The 16,001-nt window shown below is 35.1% G+C and overlaps 1 protein-coding gene across 4 annotated transcripts in view; it reads left to right on the top strand.

Moving 5' to 3' along the window:
• TOX (thymocyte selection associated high mobility group box) overlaps positions 1-16,001 on the top strand; it is a 220,716-nt gene that overhangs the window by 161,266 nt on the left and 43,449 nt on the right. For 3 of the 4 annotated variants that reach the window (XM_084509990.1, XM_084509989.1, XM_084509991.1), the window contains exon 4: positions 13,641-13,919. The exons of the other annotated variant lie outside the window; for it this stretch is intronic. In XM_084509990.1, coding sequence (XP_084366116.1) covers positions 13,641-13,919 — 279 coding nt within the window. The remainder of the gene's footprint in view (positions 1-13,640; positions 13,920-16,001) is intronic. 4 annotated transcript variants of the gene reach the window in all.

Raw genomic sequence — 16,001 nt, 5'->3', positions numbered from 1 at the left:
GTTCAGGGTAGTTTCCAGAGTTACCTTCTGGCAGTTTTAAAGCTCAGCACATAGCTATCATCTCAGATTTGGGTGGATTTTATTCAATTACTTTAATCTGGATTTGACCCATTTATAGACTGAAAATTAGAACCAGAGACTTTGTCTGTCAATAGAGCTGTTGTATAGGCAACAGAAGAGTTTGGGAATTTCAGTACAGGGTTGGTGTGATCACAACAGCCTGAAACCTGGACATGGGAAATGTAACTAGTTGTGTTCTGTATTGTATTAATATTATTACTTATTGTCATGTTCATCTCAGACTGAGTGGGTTATATAGTCCTGAATGGAAGCTAGAAGTAGGTTAATATGATTAGACCCTCATCCAAAACGAAAGGGAAGAGGAAAACTTTTCAGATTTTCTTCAAAATAATGGTACAATTAATCCAACTGAAACATTTCAACACTGATGATCTTGTGAGGTGATGCTGGAGAAAAAACAAAGCCATTTCTTTGAAAAGTCTTCTTCTCTCCAGACAACATCACTCTGGATCCATAGTGGTTATTGACTTCTCTAGCTTGACAAAAATATCTCTTTAAACCCTAACTTCATGGTCTCTCATTAGTTTGCTGTGTTAGATAAGTATACTTTTCTTTCTTGACCATGAATGTGTGGTTTCCATAGCTTCAAATTCCTGTATTTGGGTTTGTTGGTTTTGTTTGTTTTTAACGTCGTGAGCTCATACTCTGTACATTTCTTCATTCTTCCTTTTTTTTTTTCCATTGCAGACAGTAATTGGCTCCTCCTTAAATTTTGACACAAAACTTTTCTGTATTTTACCGTATTTCATGCAAAACAACTGGAATATCTTGAGTTTTGCTACTGTCTACACCAAAATATACAAAACAAATATTATATCACAACGCGTTAGAATGATAGAAGCATAGCATTATTTAGGTTGGAAGACACCTCTAAGATCATCATATCCAACCATTAATCTAGCACTGCCAAGTCTACCACTAAACCATGTCCCTGTGCACCACATCTACATGATTTTTGAATACCTCTAGGATGGTGACTCAAATGCTTCCCTGGGCATTCTGTTCCAATGCCTCACAACTCTTTCTGTGAAGAATTTTTTCCTAATCCTCTCCTGGTGAAGGCCATTTCCTCTTGTCCAATCACTTGCTGCGTGGGAGAAGAGACTGACTCCCACCCAGCTACAACCTTCTTTGATGTAGTTGTAGAGACTCTTTACCACAGACTTCAGTGTACTTCCCTGGCATACAAAAATAAAGTGCAATTACTGTATAAATGTTGTGATTGCCCAAAATGTATTCCTTTTCAAGAAGTTTTGTCCTTTACTTTTTTCTCAGAAATTTTTTTGGTAAGTTGAACAGGCTTTATTAAGGAAGGTATCCAACATTTAGAGATATCAAACCAGCAAAATGAAGAGATATTCGTAAATTAAAAAGCAGGTTCCCAGGAAGGACTTTGGTCACATTCTAATATAATAGACACTAAGCAAAACAAATTTACTAATTTTAATCTTTTGAGACTGCTGGATATCTGTTCATCTTCTACATAGTTGAAAATAAAATAATTGAGATTTTTCTTGTTTCAGAATAATAATATTGGACTTGGAAAGCTGTAGATGGATAATTATTCTGGAGATGTTAAATAAGTTTTAGAGACAAAACTGTAAATAATACAATACAGAAGAATGATGGACTTATTAGCATATCATTAAATCGCTTTTTCCCTGAGAGCCAAGCATATTTTTCATAACTTAGAAAAAGTGTCTTGCCTAGCAGTCACACATATGCTTAACATTTACAAAACCCACAATATTTGACTGTGGCATTAAGTTTATATTACAGGGAAAATTGTGACAATATAGTCACAAATATCAGTAAGTTTATCACTTGATAACAAGATAATATGTATAAAAAATCTCTTTTGAGTTAAACATTTTGCAGACCCTTTGTTTCAACTTCCATTAGCACTATCACTCACACTGAGAATTTACAGGACTGCAGCATAGCAACAGGAAAATTTGGTAATAGATCCTTTCACTAAAGTCATTTAAACTGTCCAACTCATTCTTATTAGTATAAATTATGGGTTTTGTTATGATTTTATACGTAATAAAAAGTAGCATTGTATGGGATATGGTTTGGGTTTTTTTTCAGGGTTACTGGTAACAGCTAGGAAAAGTATGATCTTTATCAGGGAAAATAAACTTAATCCAGAATCAAGCTGAAATTCACAGAATGAACACCCAAAACCTATATGACTAGCTTTCAGCAAACACACATGTCAATGACAACTGATGGACAGATAATGTTCAGTCATGACTCTTTGTGCTTTAGCACTGGGACAGCAAGAAGTTAAGGGAAGGGTTGTTTGGTTTAATGTAATTGTTGGGTATGGGAATGCAAGACTTAGCACAACCATTCTGTTTCCATCTGAGACTGAAATGGCTAGCAAAATAGTTTGCTTAAATAGGGGTGGTATTTATTAATGAGCCTGATTCTGAAAGACTCATCTGACTGAGCCAGCTGAGCCTCCCAAATCCACTTGTTTCTAATGTACTCACATTCAGACTTAGTTAACTGTTAATTCTTTAGGAGATTTTGTTGTAGTTACATCATTTATAAACTACCACCCGAGATAAAACACCATGGCTTCAGGAAATAATTTCAAGGATACTGCATGTCACAGTGCCCAAGATGAAGAATGTAACCAATTGTGGACTAGATCTCCCAGTGTTACCTCAATTTCAAATGTCCAACTTCATATCACATTGAAATGGAAAAGGAAAAAACAACAACAAAAAAGTCCCTTAAATATTTGTGTGGAAGAGCAAAAAATCTCGTAAGTCTAACAATTGAGGTAACGAGATGTTTATTAGAGCATATAATAGACTCAAATTTTATTCATTTTTGTGCCTTATAGATGACAGAGATTTTCATTTGAGATCTTTCTGCCCTTTATTTCCATCCAGTGCCAAAACAGCTGGACATCAGAAAGACAGTTTCTCAGTTTCTCTTCCCTTTCAAAAGCCTGTTCCAGTGAAGCAACATACTTAGAGTAAACCTCACTGACAGTGTTTCAAAAATCTCTCATTCTAGATGATGTGCTGTAGAGTCCAACATAGTGAGGAGATGAGTGAGACTTAGATTAGTGAGACTTTCCTTGGGACTGAGATAAAATGCAGTTCAAATCCTAAAGATTTGTCTGTTAGGAGACAGGAGACACCCCAATATTACACAAACTTTTCATGTGCCACAGCTGTTTTACCGTAATTTCCTAACCAGAAGTAGTTTCCTTGTGTATTTCTGTGTATTCTGTGAAAATGCACAGAAGTAATTTTCTGTGTCTTCACACATGGATACCACCTGCACTTAAAAGACTTCTATCACTGAATCTGAGGAGCATAGCTGTTGAGATAATATATTAAACTCAATGAGAACCTTCTTTGATACAGGCAAATGGAACGGTTATTGAGATAAAGAGGAACCACAAATTGCACTGAGGGACAAAAGTGCAATTTGGATGAGTCACTCTTTGCTTTGTACAGAATATTGAGCATTTCATATTTTTTATCTAAATTTGCCAATTAGAAAAAATCGAGCATTCATTTTCCTTGAATTTCACAGGGTGGGAAAGGCAGAGTCCTATTCCCCATCAAGTTCCAGAGTTTGTTGCTATCTGTTGAAATAATTCAGCTATTACAAATCTAGGGTTGACTGTTTTCAAAAGGGAATAAGAATCAAGGAAGAGCATGAATCAACATGATATATGCTGTGAAATCACCAGGAATTATGTTCAGTTATACCTCTTACATTTTATGTTTCACCTTTCTGTATTTTTTCCTGTTGTATCTGTCGCTAATGAGTGTAGGTCTGGTAGCTTCTGCTTGGACACCTTACTGAAACTAAGTTCATTATATCAGTTTAGGAGCCTGAATAGACTAGAATTCAAAGGGTTACTTGGTCATTCAGTGTCTCTCCATCTTCCTTAAATACTTTTAGACTTATCAAGACAGTAAATCACTGCATCTGTGTTGCTCTAAATGTAACGACATTGGCATACACAAATCATTCACATGGAGACAGATTTAACATAATAAATACTATGAAGTCACATGTTTCACGTGTCACAATGTTCTTTATTTAACATCCTTAAACACCTTTATTTAAACACCCCAGTCTAATTCTATCATTTCCAATTTATTTCAAATTACATACTTTCTAAATGCTGTGCAAGCTACACTTTCTTTTGAAATATGTAATATGATGTATATTAATATCTCATTACAAATTTATGTATTTAAATGCTAAATCCCCTAATCTTCTAAATATTAACACTGAAATATTAAAATATTTAAAATATGTATGACAAAATTCAATGGAAGATGTATTGACATCATTGAGAGACACACAACTATGCACTTAACTACATCCCCAATTCCACACTGTGCTTAGCACACTCTGCTCTCATCGCCAGATCCTCTCTTGGCACATCTGTTGGAAAATTTCCAATCAGCTACAGGGGGTGATGCTGATTCTAGTAAGACTTTCTAGATTGTTTTATTAATGTATATTTGTCTATATGAGTTCCTTTACTTTGTGGTAAGAGAAATGGACAGTGTAGTCAGGGTACCTTTGTCTGTTAAAACATATAGAACAAACAACACATTACAGATAATTGTTACATTGCCCAACTCACTGCAGGAATATAGTTTCATAATGTGGTGAACACCATAGAAAAAAAAGAGAAAGAAAAAAGAGAAAGAAAAAAGAGAAAGAGAAAGAGAAAGAGAAAGAGAAAGAAAAAGAAAAAGAAAAAGAAAAAGAAAAAGAAAAAGAAAAAGAAAAAGAAAAAGAAAAAAAAAAAGAAAAAAAGAAAGAAAGAAAAAAGAAAGAGAAAAAATAAAAAAAAAGAAAAAATAAAAACGAAATAAAAGAATAAAATAGAGCAGAAGCCAATGAAGGTTTCAGCATTCTCACATTGGCAACTACATTCTTTTAGGCCAGTCACAGGAGTACAGCACTGCCAAGACAACTGTAGTCGTCTGTTTTCCTCCTGCCCTGCAGCAAGCACTGCTTGTAGCTTAGCACTTCTTGCAGTATTTCCAAGGGTCTATTTTTTATTCCTAGATCTAATCACTTCATGTCCCTTGGATGCTTCTATTTTTATTGTCTAAAAGAACTGAAAACAATATTGTCTTTCTCAATCGTCTTCCTGACTTTATTTCTTTTGATGAAAGACTATTGATTCAGCTGTCTTTGAATGAACCTGTAAATATACTGCTGATTCAGGCATTCTTTAACATCACTAAAATAAATGTGAAATGCATGATTGTTTTCCTTATGTAAATAATTGGTGGAATAGAAAATGGTTCTGTTGTTATTTGCAAACTGCAGTGAAGGGATAATATTGTTATCAGTAGATGTGTGCTAGAATATTTGACTTGCACTTCCTAGATTCCATTTGTCTTCTGTCAACCTATACCTGCTGTTAAGCATTAGACCCTTAAAAAAGAGAAAAAGATAACACACATTATTCACCATTAATTCTTTAAAATGAGTCACTATTAAAGCTTAATTGTTTGCTGAGAGGATCCAAATTAGTGGACTTTGAAAGATCAAACAAAATTGAAGATATTTGTCCAAATTAAAATGGAAACATACATCTAGAATATACCAAATGAACATGTATGCTCCTGTAATAATAATTTTATTATCTTCAGCTTCCAGGCCAGACTTTTAATTATGACCCTTTATATCAGTAAAAAACATGTATTCAGGATTAAAAACCTATTTCTTTAACTAGTCTAGTTAAAGACTGTGGTTTGATATATTCTGTGCTACAACTTTTATAAAAACCAGAGAACACTTCTAATAACACTTTTCTAATTTCATGGTTCAGTGCACAGTCAGTAAAGATTTAAATAATTCAGAAAGAAAGCCTATTCTGTTTCTTTATTAGAAGTTTGAGTCAGGCAAATTCTTTGACATTTAATAGGTTTTTAACCCTTTTAATAACTTCTTATAATGAAATTTATTGGAGGTTGTTTTAAATAAAGGGTTATTATATTAGAGTGAATAGCAGTCGGTAGTTTTTTATGATTAGTTTTGAGACCTTGGCCCTGTGTGACTCAAAGGATATTAAAACATAAAGTAGAAAAGAATGTTAATAGTCACCAAATTAACTGTGTACCAAGAAATATAGAAACTGTATATTATTGCATTCGAGTCATTATGTGATTGTACTATAAAAATTTTCAGTCAAATTTTGAGTATATAATTGTTTTAAAGGAGCTTAAGATCACTTGCAGAACCAATACTATATAAAGCGACCTAAAGTGGTTTAATTTTTAACAGAATGATTTTGGAAAGATTAGAGTAGTAAATTTAATAAGGTGGGTTTTTGTTGTTGTTTTTGTTGTTGTGTTTTGTTTTGTTTTGTTTTTGGGTTGTGTTTGGTTGTTGTTGTTTGTTTTCTTTTGTTTTGTTTTAGTTTAGGGTTCTTTTTATATGTGAGGTTTCTGCTGCTTAATTTTAAGATTGTTTTCCTAATCAACACAAATTTTGAATGTTCCTTTCATTATCCTGAAAATGCACTGGGCTTAGTATATAAAATGCATTTGTGTACAACACTAAAAAATTCCCTAAATACCCACTTACTTTAAAACTCAGTCTTTCATTATGCAGTTAGCTGATACAGAAGAGAATTATAAAATTAGATGATGAAAACACATCCCTTTTTCTATTAGTTGGTACTTTGGGTTATTCCTTTTAATGTATTTTGAATGGTTCTCTGTGGTCATTTTACAGTAACATTAACTTTCATAACAAACCTTTCTTCAGCACACATTCTTTTAAATATGTAAAAAGAAGACTTGGTTACAGATATGATTTCTACTTTAATTGTGAATATTAGGGTTTGATCCACCTTTGTTCATGACAGCATATATATACCAGTTATGGTTTCATGCACTCTGATCAGTGAAGCCTGACTTGTCAGATTTCGAACTTCTTAATACTGGAGTCACTTTTTATTCTTCTGTGGTGTACAAATGCAGATGTTCAACTAGTTTTATATTACTGCATTGAATAGCATCATGTGATGCAAAACTACATGTGAAACTGCATGGTTTGCTTTAATTAAGTTGTTACTAATCTAAAATCCATTACACAACAAATAACCATAGATTATTACTGCTTAATATCAATATAAATTAAGTGAAAGCTCTGGGTGTATAGAATGGACTTTTATATTTTTAGATGTGTTTAAGTTTAAACTTAGCTCTGATTCTGTGACAAATATTGCTTTCATATTGGATTATTGAAAAAAAAAAAAAAAAAAAGCTTTTTGGTTTTGCAATTGCTTGTTTTCACCATAAAGCATGGTTATTTTCTCTCAAACACAGTTGCTTTTTCAGTGTATCAGCTTTCAAAAAACTGTCTGGCCATTGAATGTTGTCTTTTTCTTTTCTTTTTAAACCTTTATTTAAAAAGTCAAGTGATTATGTAGAAATTGAAATTTTTGTCTCTTTCTTAAAGAGCATCTCTGAGTCACTTGAAGACATCTTGCAGATGTGCATTGGCTTATGATAGAATACAATTAAACCACTTCAAATAAAAACTAAAATTTCTAAGCAAATGTCATGGCTTTTTTGGAGATTGGCACAATCAGGACTAATGTTACGTTTCAATGTTGCCTTATTTAAAAACAGAAAAATTTTCAGTTTTAATATGCCACAGGTACTGTCACAAGTGTTTCTTAGAATACCAACGAGAAACCCCTTCAGCCTACAAAAGAACACCTGTGGCACCAAAACAGTGACTACGATGGATGACATCAGTGAAGAAGGAAGCACACTGTGGTGTCTTCATAGATAATGCTTAAGATTCTATGGGTTTTTCTCCCAAAGTCTTTATTTGAATTAATTGATTGTAACATAGATTCACATTAGTATGCATAATTGTTTCTCTCTGATTTACCTTCAACATTTAGACAAGTAAAGGACCATCAAACACTTTCACAAAGTCCATCAGAAAAGTTTATATTAGCTATCATTAAAAAATAAGTAAAAAAAAACCAACAATTTAAGATATGTTGGTTATATTAGCAATAATGCCTGCTGTACCTCAGCATGGGGTAGTGAGATATGTTTTCTCCTCTTACTTCAATATGGAAGCTCTGTGCATTTCTCTTTATATTTTAATGTTTTCATCTCCAGTGCATAATCCCTAACGTTTCTTCATATACTTAGACCTGTCATATCAGTCTGTTAAGGCAACTTGTCTTTCTTCTTTCATTTAAGGATTACATTTTTTAGAATTTATTTAAGTAGGGAGGAACAATTTGGAATTTTACAGCTTTTGAGAGAGATGTTGCATTACAATTCTTAATTATAACAAGAAAAAATAACACGGGAATTATTTTGCTAACAGCATATTCCATTTGAAACTGCCTGCCTAATGCTTCTTAGAAAAAACTTATTTGCTTCCTAAAGCCAGCTTCTGGGTTGCCAGTTAAGGGTCTTGCCATTTGACTCTCTTTGCATCTTGCATGAGTAACCAGCTTATATTAAAAAAGACAGATTATTAGGGATTTTTTAATGCTTTATCCTAGATCCTGTGAGAGATTGAAGGATTCTATTTGAATGCTGTGTCAGATAAAAATATCTGTATTTTGTGGAGTCTGGGGTGTGATATTTCAATAAAGACAAAGACTGTTGGACATAGTCCAGAAGATATCAGGAAGAATGATCATAAGTGTATAAAACACAGCATATATATATATATATATATATGTATATATGTATATATATATATTTATAGAAAGAGTCTCAATCTTCAGGTTTAGTTGTTTAGTCTGGAGAAGAAAAAAACTGAAAGGAAATTCATAATAGCCTTCTAGTGTGTACAACTTTTCTGTAAAGAAGGGGAAAAACATCCCTCATGTCCACTGGGACTAGAGCAAAAAGTAGTAGGTTTAAATTACAGCAAAGGAGATTTAGGTGAGACATTACGGGAAAAAAAAAAAAGCTCTTTCCACTGTAAGGATAGTTAAGCACAAGAATTGCCTAGGGAGGTTATGAAGAGGTTAGACAAACATCTGTCAGAAATGATTTAGGTATAGCTAATCCTGCTGTGAGATAAAGTGTTGGACTAAATAACCTTTTGAGGTCCCTTCTAGCACTATTTTCTGTGATTCTGTGATTAGCGTACTGTATTCATATTGTCCCACAGTGAGATATTTCTATGTAGGGATGATATGGCTGTGTTCTGCATAGCATGCTTTTCTTCATTGTTGCTTTAAGCTGATGGGGAGAATGATGGTCTGATGTTTAAAGCACTTTAGTTTTGTTCTTATTACCATAGAAGCTTTGAACAGGGCATGTTATCTGGCTTGTTTTCAGCCAGATAACAAATGAACTCTTCTGGTAGTGCACTAAATATGTTACTATTAGGTAGGTTATTGGTACACACCTCAGAATTAAATGCTCTTATTATGTCTTTTAACTTGCAGTCTAACACTTACATGGATGGATGCTCAGTTTCTGCTTATAAGTGAAATGCAAACAGTAAAAAAAAAAAAAAAAAAAAAAAAAGAAAGCCATGTAAAGAAATGTATCATAGCTTCCCCATTAGTAAAACCAACATAGAACCAGGCATGTTCTAATGTTGAATACAACACAAGTTGTGAAACATTGAATTGATAGATGGAGAATGATATTAAAGTTCCAGATATTATCATTATTACCTCATCAGAAAGGCCATTGAACATGTCAGTTTAAGACTGTCCTTTTCCTCTGTAACACACAAATTCTGTAACTTTGTTCTTCCATTTGGTATTCTGCCATTCAACAGGAGTTATATTCAGCTTTGTATTCAGCAGAGTGTGTTTACAATATTGCTTCTGCATACTGAATATGGCTCCAGCACAGCCACATACTGCTGGGCTTTGTAAAACTCCATCTGGAAGAACAAGCAATAGGGAGCTTCTGATTTTGAAGTAGTTTATAAGGAAACAGGAGCATACTGTCACACTACAGTGGCTATGGAAGTATGTGGTTTTCATTGCTGGGACTGTTCTTGAAGTCTTTTGATTCCTTAGAGACATGAAGATTCAACATCACATGCTTTCCACATTGTAACATTTCACAGTTAATGTGGTCGGCTGCCTGTTCTTACTCAAGTTCTGATTTTCTTAGACAATCCCATTGTTTCCCTAGGAAGGGTCATGATTTGGGAAGGCTGTGCAGAGCATGGCAAAGATAGATGAGACAGAAATCTCATCTGCAGATGCAGAGCCACGTTGATCCTCCTTGCTGAGGGCCACAGGTTTTTGCATGGATGTCATTGGCATGTTCCCAGCCAGCTCACACTTTTCTCTGCATGCATATCCCTTAGGTGACAGTTTCTGGCTTACCATCTAAAAGGAAATGTGTACTTTTAAGGAAGCTGTCACCATGCTATTTACGCCTGGTTTTGGAAAGGTAGCCTGGTATTCATATAATTTAAAAGTTCAAAAGACAAGCTGAATCACAATGAAAAGAAAAATACCATTTTTTTTTCTACCGCACCACCCCTTTTGCAGTCCTCAGAATTTCCTTAGTTAATGGCTCTCTTGCAAATATATATATATGTATTATATGTCCAAAACTGTCCAGTTGTTGTCATGTTATCTAAAAACAGTGTATGTTCAGTGCTGGAGTTAAACTGGACACAGATTAATTAAAAATATATGTTGTTTAAAGATGACAGACAGAATGCTCTTCAGTATCCATCAGATAATATTTGAAATTCATATAAAGAGTTTTTAATAAAGGAGAGAGCATTTGAAAAATAACAAATTTATCATGTTTTACTTGGGAAAAAAAATAATAAATTATAACCTTTGCCCTGCTTTCAATGAGACAGATACTTGGCATATTCATTCAGAAGACTGAAACAGTTTTCAGGAGTTTGAGATAGTGCTCTTTTCCATTCCAGACTTCATAAAATCATTTGGACACACATTCATGTAATCTCAGAATCACAGGAAGGATAAGGTGGGGAGGGACCTCTGGAGATCATCTGGTCTAATTCCCTGCTCAGACTGGGCCACCCAGAGCAGGTTGCCCAGGACCATGTCCAGGTGGCTTTTGAAGATATCCAAGGAGGGAGACTCCACAGTCCTTCTTGCAAACCTTTACCAGTGCTCCACCACCAGCACAGTAAAGAAGTTCTTCCTGATGTTTAGATGGAACCTTCCAGGTTCCAGTTTGTGCCCATTGCCTCTTGTCCTGGCACTGGGCACAAGCTGGAACAAAACCTGGGTCCATCCTCTTTGCACCCTCCCTTCAGGTAACTACAGACATTGATGAGATTCCCCCATGATCTTCCCCTTCATCAGTCCCAGCTCTCTCAGCCTCTCCTCAGAGGAATGCTGCCCCAGTCCCTCAGTCATCTTTGTGGCCCTTAGTTTGACTCCCTCTGGTATGCCCAGGTCTCTGTTGTAGCGGGGAGCCCAAAACCGCACAAAATACTCCAGGCGTGGCCTCCCCAGTGCTGAACAGCAGGGAAGGACCACCTCCCTCAGTCTGCAGGCAACACTATGCTTAATGCAAAATCTCCTGGGAGGGTACTGATCCATGCTGGGTGTTGCATGCAGCAGATGGGGTGACCAGGGTGCTTTCAGAGGTGCCTCCCTCCCCGGTTCACCAGGGACCCGGCACCCCTCCTGTCCCTGCTGGCGCCAGGCCACACGGCAGCTGGTGAGCACCATTAGGAGACGGCCTGGGGGCGGCCTGCCTTCCTGCTCACCCCCACCAACTGCTATTCAGCGAAACAGCTGGATCTGGGGAGATGGGGAGGAGGAGTAGTTAGAGCTTTATGGACACAACTGCTTTGGTGTGGATTGTCTGCTAGAGGCAGCGATAATGATAGCTTTCAAGGCTAATATGTTTGACTAGAAGGGGAGCTGGTACTGGAGGGAAGGGAACAAGTCAGTAGCAATCTTTAAACGTATGAGTGACTGTCAGGATTCAAATTTCAGCCTTCAATTAATTTCATACACTGCTCTGTCTCTCCTCTCCAGTGCTTTAGTAGTCATTAAGTGAACTTGAACGTGTTTGTATTGATAACCCTTTCTTACCAAAAGCTATTAATTTCTGAAGCAATATAAATACAGGTATAATTGTGATGTCACGTTTGCAGAATGTATTCCAAATACTTCTCAGAGATACACATACATTTAAAGTGGTAAGTATTCCAGAACTAATGCTATTATTAGTTTGATTTACTGCTAGCCAGTCAGCCTTATAAAAATCAATCCCTAAACTCATAAAATATCTCCCTAAAATTTGTAATTTTTTACTCTCTCAGTAAGAAGAGGAGAGGTGAAGTTATAGGTTTATCTTTTCTTTCTCTGTGCCTTGCTGGTTGAAAAGTATCTCACAGATTGCTCTCATATATAGGAGAGTGTGTATGAGAGAGAGATAGGTTATGGAAGTCACGAGATATAAGTAGTTAAAAAAAGAGCCATCTTTAGATGTTTTGGATGACAAGTCTGTAGATTAAATGTGGCTGTGTTAATACATTGAACCATTAACATGTGTCCTTATCATAATGGAACTTACACAACGGTAGTTGCTGTCAGATTCCGCTTGATATGTATGGCATGTTTGTCTGATGCACTGAACGACAACTATATCTATTTCATTTCAGCTTTGAATTGACACTTCAATTTTAAATCACCCACATAACACCTTAGCTTAACTCCGAGCTTCTCCTTGATACTCTTTGTTTTTTGTCATGTTCAGTATGAGTATACTGAAAAGACGTTATAGGCAATCTCCTGTAGTGTGCGTGTATGGTACATTTGACCTCTGGACAAGAATGGAGTTTCATCCTCCAATGCTTTTAATTCTTATCCTTGCAAAGACTGAATTTGTTGCTTGAATTAAAATAGTATGTCTTGTTAATGCTGAGAAGCGGTGACCCACATAGCACAATGGATTCATTTGTCAATCCTGCAACTTACGAGCTTTCTGGTCATATATGTCTCAGCAGCAAATCAACTCAGAAATCATTTAATCAGTCTATCAATGGATCCTTTCTGTCAGTAGTCTGAAACCTTAGCATTTCAGTATCTCATTGGGCAACATCAGGCAAAACAGATTTTGGTTTACTACTATATATTCCAAATCTGAAAACTCCAGCTTCCAAATTCACAGCTTGAATACAAACGAATCTTAAGAAGAAAAGTAGGATCTGGAAATAGCCTTGAATTTCAAGGATATTCATGTTCTAATCTGGCTCTAAACTTCAGAATGCAAACCTGCCCCCATTTGTTAGCATTTCAGAAATACTCAACACACAGTTACAGAAAGCAGTGCCCTTTTGTTCTCCCTATAAAGAAACAAGCTTTCAGTGCTTTTTGCAATTCCCACAGGCTAGAGCCTGAATAGTTTATAACAGTCAGTGTTATGCAAATGTCAATCATATCCTATTCTGTTTATTTCCAGTATTTATATGTTTATTTAAGTACTTGCCATTTCTTGTAAGCCGTATATAGCCAATCAGGCCAACAGAGGTCTAAAAGAACAGAACACTTTATTAGTGATATGCTTAATGCAGTTTTTTTCCTCTTGTAGATGCAAGATTTACGGAATACAGAAGGAGCCCAGTATAGTTCCCATCCTCAGATGGCAACCATGAGGCCAAGGGTTCAACCTGCAGATATTAGGCAGCCAGGAATGATGCAGCACGGGCAGCTGACTACTATTAACCAGTCCCAGCTCAGTGCACAGCTTGGTTTGAATATGGGTGGAAACAATGTTCCTCACAACTCACCCTCTCCACCTGGAAGCAAATCTGCAACTCCTTCACCATCCAGTTCAGTCCATGAAGATGAAGGAGAAGATAGCTCTAAGGTAGGCTTAGATGCTAGGACTACTATGTAAATAATGGATATTTTTAGGACCTGCTAAATCATACGGCCACACTTATTAAGGTGATACTTTATACATTGTTGATGGTTGACTGAAGTGAATAAAGGGTTATGAATACAGAACTTGTAGCTCCAGTCAATTATTCAGGCAGCTTGATAATTCTTGATTCATAATTCATAATTCTTCTTTGTGAGAAAACTGGAATCCTGTTTAAAAAATAAAATTAATAATAATAATAATAAATAATTTTTAAAAAGGTAGCCATTCCTTTAGGACTTTTATATAAAAGTTGAGTTTTCTCATTTGCATAGAATAGATGTTTGTACCCAGTTAAAGATCAAGTTACTGCTATAAAATGTATGAACGGTGCGTACAATATGCTAGTCTTTTGCTAGTCTTTTCTACTTGGTCACAGAATGAGTAAACAGCACATCATATCAACCAGAACAGAAACAAACTGAAAATCTTACCTTGAAAAACTTGAAGACTCATTATGCATTTATGCTTTTGGAAGTGACAACACTCCAGCATGACATATTTAAGCTTCATTTTAGTGTTCCTGCAAGTATAAAAGTAATAATTATCACTCAAATGATAAAATAACCTTTATTTAAATGATAAAAGATAATTGACTTAGGACCTTTTATGTAAAAATCTCCCAATTTTCCCCAAATCCTGAACACATGTGCAGAAATAAGTCAGTATATCTTAATTTTGCGGACACAAAAGCTGAGATAAAAAAAGATTGGGGCTTAACACAAAGTCATCCAATAAACCAGGCATAGAACATATTGAAATTGAAAACCTCTTAGCTCTATTTTATGGTTACTACCAAATAACAATTGTTATGCAGTAGTGAAGATGTTGTATCATGGCCATATCTTGTGGGGAAAAGCTGTAGACTTGCAAGGAATGTGAAGAAAATGCATTGTGAGTCACTGAGGAGGTATAATCCAGTCAAGAAGTATAATTCTGATTTGTTTTCAAATTATATTGTTTTTCATGCCTCAAGCTATAAAATAATCATGTAATTGAAGACATATGTTTTACTGCATTTTAAATAAATTCAGATTTAAAGTTTTATTTCAGGTCTTTCACCTAATTCCTCAAACTTTAGGTTTCAAAAATTACTGAATAATTCATACATTTTAAATGAGCACTTCGTTACTGAAGGAGATTTTAGAATACTACTAGGTAAAAATAATTCCAGGCAGCCATTACTTTTTCAGAATAATTTATTTGCTACTCCATTTTCTTTGCTAGTACTTTTTGATGGGAGTGTGCAAGATACTGTAAAGTCCTGGAGAAACACCCAATCAAATAATTGGTGTCCTTTTTTCTTTTATCAAATACTTAATTTATTTAACCCATATTTCTGATGTACTTTTCCACTGCAACACTTCATGCTAGCAGAAGTGTAGGATTGTGACTTCATGCAGCAAATGAAGACAATAATTTTAATAAAGAGATAATAATCACTGCAGACCAAGTACAAATTGGTCCTTTGCAGAAGACAGATTATATATTGTTCAACTGTAAAAAAAAAAAAAAAAAAAAAAATATTTTGGAAAACTCTCTTTAAAATCCTCTCATGCTCAATGTAAACAAAAAAGGATGAGAAAAGGCATAGAAATTGAGAAAATAACAGTATGCAGAAGCTGATACATTGCCTTAGCATTTTTCAATAATCATAATTTCTGTTCAAACAGCAATGTTTTCAAGGATATTAAACTTGGTTAATAATGATAGAAAGCTTAAATTAGTTTCCAACTAATAGGGATTAAACTGTAAACTTTATGGCAGGTACATTATATCATACCTGTCTTCTCAGGGGTTTCTTACATCTTCCTGAAAATGCCTGAAGCTGGCCACAGTTGGATTCTGAAGCAATAGTTCCACTATAGTTTCCTCCATAAAGGCAAGAGATTTTGAATAATTGGCATAAAAAGCTAGTGTAGTGTTATAGTTTATTATTTAAACCCCTCTGCTGTGCATCTTTCTGTTACATTGTTTTCCCTGGAAGCTGACGATGCATTCATGGATAGAGATACTTAGCTTGCTATG

This window comes from Aythya ferina (genome assembly GCF_964211825.1).
Source record: "Aythya ferina genome assembly, chromosome: 2".
Taxonomy (NCBI): domain Eukaryota; kingdom Metazoa; phylum Chordata; class Aves; order Anseriformes; family Anatidae; genus Aythya; species Aythya ferina.
Note: the sequence above shows the minus strand (reverse complement) of the source record. Positions and strands in the feature narration are given on the sequence as shown.